Genomic DNA, 6,000 nt, shown 5'->3' with positions numbered 1-6,000 from the left:
ATTTTTCTCACAACTCATTCCCAAGCACTAAACATTACAAAAAGATAGGTGCTACTTTGTAAGAGAATGTACATTTCCCCATTATTTAAGCGACCGAAGTGATTTTTTTTTTTCACTCTACCCGCGAGTTCTTTATCACCCCACCCGACCACGCCGCAGAAGGGCTTTGAGGGCCTGTTTGTTAGGAGGCGTCTTGAACCAGACTTCCGCCCGTTTCCCCGCGGGCTTTCACAAGACGGGCCGAGAGGGCCCGAAGAAGGCCCGACGGGCCTCCTACCCCGCCCAGTACTACTCCAGGCGCCGCCCGGCCGCTCCAGCTAGCTGCCGCCTCCGCCGTTCACTGAGAAGGATGGGAACCCGCCCCTGGAGGTGATTGACGGACTGCCTCCTCCAATGGCCAACGCGTTCGGCTCCGGCGGGCCGGGCAAGGGCCGCGGCACGCGGAGGAATCTCTCCTGCCCTTTAGTCCCGGGCTAGGTGTTGCGGCAGGCGCCATTTTATCGAGCCGCCTGTCTCGGGTGCCGCCATGTTGGTGAGGAGAAATCACCGTTACGGCCAGTGTCCAAATCCCCGCGTCGCTGCACGCCGCCCGCCCGCCCGCTCCCAAGCCTCAGCCACCGGCGGCGAATAGAGACTAAAGCGGCAGCGCCGGCAGCGCGGGGCCGTTGCCCAGTGTTTGCAGTTAGAGTCCCATCTCTCTGGCGTGGTTGTTAATAGACTGGAAAGTCTGTGTCTGTGTCGCTCACTAGTAACCGTGAGTTTTTACCACTTCGTCACCTCTCGGCGGCGGCCGGGAGCAGGTACCCGCAGGCGGCGCAGGGGTCCTCCCCGCGCCCCGCCGCCGCCGGCCTCGCAGACCTGTCCTCCAGCCCCGCCCCGTTCTTGACCAAACATGACAGACTCTGAACATGCAGGGCACGACAGGTCGGGAACCCTTCTTGTCTGTCTTTCTGTCGGATGAGAGGAGGGGTCTGGGGCGGCGGGAGCGGGCCGGGGCCGCGCGCCTCCTGCATGACTTAGACGTCTCTGTGTGGCTCCATCAGTTCCATGACGTGCGCCCTTATGTAAAGCCCAGGCTGGCGGCCGCGGGGGAGGTCGGCCCGGCCGCGCCCGCCTCCCCGCGCCGGGGTCCTTTCCGGCCGGCCCCGCCCCCGGCCCGCACGTGCGAGCCCCCCGCCCCCGGGCGGCTCCGTCTGCCGTTCGGTCTGCGCCCGGCGCCTCCCGCGTGCGGGCTCGGTGCTGCGGTCCAGCCTGGGCTGAAATGAATCCTCTCCCAGCCCAGGGTCCGCCGTTCACTTCCTGATGGGACGAGCCGGGAATTTGTAATAGCCGGTGTTCTGTTTGACTACTACCCTAGCACACTCCTAAAAATAAACTTGGTGTTGTTTTTTTTTTTTTTTTTTTAAGGAAAAACTTAAACCCCCAAAGGCCATGTGTTTATAGTCTTACCCCCTTGGAATTTGAAATAGTAAGTTTCAAGTTAAAAATGTTAGGTTTTGCAAAGCTTAGTGTAGCACAGTTTTCTTCTAAAGTGAAAACCCCGCGGATTATCCCATCTAGCTGCATTTTCTAAATACTGTGTATAATTTGAACATTTAACTGAGATTCTGATATTTTTGCTAGGCCTTGAACAGTTTGGGTTCTTTTAGTGTTTTGGGCGTATTTACATATTTTAGTAGCGCAAATAGCATATTTAAGTTTGGGTTAGGTTTTTATTTTACATTGATATCTATCTTAATCATTAAAAAAAAGGAGGGCTTTAGTTCGTTAAAATTACTGGAATGAAATCTGTTGAATCTAATTCTTATTTAGAATATTTAAAAATATGGAACTCTGCAGTGACTCCTTAGGGAATAGAAGTAATCAAAAGTATACATTGTACTCTAGTCTAAACCGTACAAATTGCTTAAATTTTACCTGTGGAGTAATGTGATATGCTTTTGGTAAAGCATTCCAAACACTTAAAAAAACAAAAAAACAAAACAAACAAACCACAAGCAGAAATAACAAACATCATTGAAATTCGAAATATCTAAATATTTGGCAACCTTGAGAGTGATAAAGATATTTCAACAACTCTCATATGGTAATAATACAAATAGATCACCAAGCAAGTCAATTAAACATGCAGTAATTTTTGGAAAGTAAAAAAAAAAAAAAAAACACTCCTAAAAATTATGGCTATTTAGGCTTGCACTTGACATATTTTCATGATTATTTTACATTATCTTGTTAAAATGACATAATTCTTGGAATGGGTTAACTAATATTTTGAGAAATTTCCCACTCTATCTGTGGACAAACCAATGACTGGGTTTTGCTAATGCAGCTAAAGTTCATAATTTTGTATGGAAGAAGGAAATACGTTCTCTGTTCACAGAGCAGCTTCAATATGTAGAATTATGTATTCTATGTAATGAAGAAACCATGTCACCAAATTCAGATATTGAAATAATTTTGCTAGCAAGGAACTCTGATGCCAGACTTTAAAAAGACTTTGGAATTTTAAAATAATGAATTACAGGACGTATGGGTGGCTCAGTCGGTTAAGCATCTGACTCTTGATTTCTGCTCAGGTTATGATCTCAGTTTGTGGGATTGAGCCTTTCTTCCCCCTTGGACTCTGTGTCTGAACAAGATTTTAAATGGGAATGGAAATTCTCAGAAGGCAACTTCTTTTTTTCTTTTAAAAAAATTGTAGTTTTCTTGCATTTTAAAAACATTTATTTATTTTGAGAGCGCACATGCGTGAGTGCACAATTGGGGGAAGGGCAGAAAGAGATGGGGGGAGAGAGAGAGAGAGAGAATGAAAGAATCTCAAGCAGCCTCCTTGCTGGCAGCCAGGATTCAGGGCTTGATCTCACGAACTGTGAAGTCATGACTTGAGCCAAAACCAAGAGTTGGATGCTTAACGGACTAAGCCACCCTGGCACTCCTCTTGTACATGTTTTACATGATGAACATTTTGTACAAGGTTTATTTGCCAGCTTTAAAAAAAAATACCCATTTGGTGTACTTTTCTTTAAATATTTCCATGTCTGGAGTGAAAACATGGTATTTTTATTAGTGTTAACTAATATAATAATACCGATAAATAAATTTGTGGGTATATAGAATGTTAGTAGAGGACTTCTGCATAGGATCTGAGAAATCAATAATAGAGGTGGAGAAGGAGTTGGGGAGAATCCAAAGTGAGACAAAATTCTTACCTCTTTTCATTCATTTCTTCCCTTTCATCTAGTTCTCTTTGGCACAGCTTCAGCCACCTAGCTTTATATTTCACAGGATGTTAATCCAATTAAAACAATTCACAAACAACTTTTAAAGGCTAAATACTGTGAGTTCCTGTTTTGGACACATGTACAGTGGAGTAGAAAAGATAGATACATACCTAAGTATTACATAATTTTCTGAAATATTCTAAAAGTGAGTTTTACAGGGCCTGCACTGGGAAAAATGGTAATTTTAACATGAACAATATAAGACCTTGTGATTCGGAGAGTCTTTAATTGTTAAGAGATATGTAGAATAATTTCCTTTAGGAGGAAGTTATTCTTTGCCCATTATGAGCAACCTTCCCAGCTCCTCACCTCCTTCTTTTCCTCCTCTCCCCACTTTTCTTCCTCATGTAAAACAAGAACAACAAAACTCCCAACTAGTCAGAATTACAGTGTGTGTATGTATGTGTGTGTATATATGTATGCATACATATATATGTGTGTATATATACATATATGTGTGTGTGTGTACAATATATATAAAGATTATTTATTTTGAGAGAGAGAGAGAACACAAGCCGGGTAGCAGCAGAGGGAGAGAGAGAGAGAGAATCCCTCTCACAAACCATGAGATCATGACCTGAGCCAAAAACAAGAGTCAGACAGTTAATCAACTGAGCCACCTAGGCACCCGTATACAAGTTTATATTATTTCCCTCTTCTCTCTCCCTTGCACATAATGATTGAAACCTTACTAAGAGACGGCACTGGAGAATCTGAAGGGATGAGGATGTAGAAGATGATTACACTTTACATTTGTAATAGGGCTTTCATTTGATTCTCACATTAATCCCATGAGGAGGCATATAGTATTACAGCATTCAGTACCTTGTCTAGGGGATCCCACAGATGGAGACTAGATAGCACACAGGTATGCAAACTTCTACTTGTATTATTTTCACTCTTCATTAAGTCTGCATAGGGATGCAGTGCGCTAAGTTCCAGCCTTTACTTTCTGAATTGTTGTGGGTTGTAATGTGGTAAATCTAAGAAACCCCTGCATTCGCAGTAAAACCCAAGTTTTGATCATCATTTTTCCTCTCACTTGGTTAATATTTTTTGTTTTTCATGATTGTTTATCTTATTTGTGAAATAAGGTAGTTGAATTAGGTGATACTCATCTCTCTTCCCATTTTAGTCAATATTAATTTAAAAAATTGCAGATGCCTTATCTCACATTAGAGTTCACTTGATGTTATATACAATATTTGGTTTGTAAATTAGTATGTATACTTGAGCAAATGCCTTCCCTCAGTAGGCTATTAATTAATGTTTTATATATATATATATGTTTACATATATATGTATATATATATTTGTTTATATGTGTATATATATGTTTATATATATGTATATATGTATGTATATATGTATACACCCACACACATATATTTTTCTTTTTAAAGAGAAAGAGAGCAAGCTTGCATGCAAGTTGGGGAGGGGCAGAGAGAGAGAGGGTGAGAGAGAGTCTCAAGCAGGCTCCTTGCTAAACATGGAGGGCTCAATTTGACGACCCTGGGATCATGACCTGAGCTGAAACCCAAGAGTTGGCCGCTCAGACTGAGCCACCCAGGCGGCCTTATTTTATTTTTAATTGTGGTAAAATACACATGTAAAATTTACATCTTAACTATTTGTAATTGTACAGTTCAGTAGTGTTAAGGACCTACACATTGTTATACAACCAATCTTCAGAACTCTTTTCATCTTGCAAAACTTAAATTGTATCATTAGTTTATTTTTTACTCCTGAATCTACTCATTTAACTATTATGAAAACTACCAAAGTGAGCTTTTCTTTAGCAAATATAAAAAACTCAAGTTCTACATCATGTTCAAGTTTGATGTTGGAAACCACTTTGACTCTTAGAAAGACGTTTTTCTTTTCTTAGCCCTTCATAAACAAATCATTTCATTTACTTTTGAATTTTCACTGATTAAATTTCCATTCAGCAGAATTCTGTGCCAAGTATATAGTGTTAAGCACTGAGGAAACAAATCTGAATACAATCTCACTGAATTTGCTCTCTAGGATCTTATAGTCTAGTAAAAGAAACAGACTGGTAAATATATAATTGCAGCACCAGTCATATAATAGAGGTATAAATTGAAGGTGGTAGTGGCATAGATGCGGGATTCATGGAGACATCATGTCTGGAGGATGAGTAAAAATTTGGCCAGAGACAAATATATGAAAAACATGAAGAAGTAAAATGGCATAGTAGGTTTAGAGATGATAAAAGTGTTAGTATGTGAAGCATGTACAACATATTTTGGGGAATGAGGAAAAGGCTTCCGTGAATTAGGAATCTGACCCTGAATGATGTAAAGATCTCATCAAAGTTTTTAATTTTTTGATTTTTTTGTAGTTTATTGAAGTAATCTCTTTACCCAACGTGGGGCTCAAACTCAAGACCCCAAGATCAAGAATCACATGTTCTTCTGACTGAGCCAGTCAGGCACCCCTCTCATCAAGTTTTTTAAGCAGGAGAATGTTCAGGTGCATTTTTTGGCATGATACCTGGAGGCTAGGAGGAGGCAGACTATGGAAAGGGATTATCAGTAGAAGGAAGACAAGTTAGGGAGCTTTCAATGATTTTCATGAAATATTAAACAGCTAATATTTAGTATATATTGTTTTGGACTTGGGAAAGATAGCAATAAAGAAAAAAATCCTTTACCCAATGGAGCTTACATTTTCTTTAGAGAAAAAGATGATAAAC

At 41.1% G+C, this 6,000-nt stretch overlaps 1 protein-coding gene across 3 annotated transcripts in view; it reads left to right on the top strand.

The window, feature by feature from the left end:
- The first annotated feature begins 461 nt into the window (after nt 1-461).
- The window catches only part of ZC3H6 (zinc finger CCCH-type containing 6), a 71,778-nt gene continuing 66,239 nt past the window's right edge, over nt 462-6,000 (top strand). For 2 of the 3 annotated variants that reach the window (XM_045446865.1, XM_045446866.1), the window contains exon 1: nt 463-924. In XM_045446865.1, coding sequence (XP_045302821.1) covers nt 893-924 — 32 coding nt within the window. In that variant the 5' untranslated portion in view covers nt 463-892. Of the gene's footprint in view, nt 925-6,000 lie in introns of all 3 variants that reach the window. The other variant, XM_045446864.1, reaches the window with a different exon arrangement.

This window comes from Leopardus geoffroyi, chromosome A3, assembly GCF_018350155.1.
Source record: "Leopardus geoffroyi isolate Oge1 chromosome A3, O.geoffroyi_Oge1_pat1.0, whole genome shotgun sequence".
Classification (NCBI taxonomy): domain Eukaryota; kingdom Metazoa; phylum Chordata; class Mammalia; order Carnivora; family Felidae; genus Leopardus; species Leopardus geoffroyi.
The sequence above is the reverse complement of the archived record's forward strand: the minus strand, read 5'-3'. Positions and strand labels throughout refer to the sequence as shown.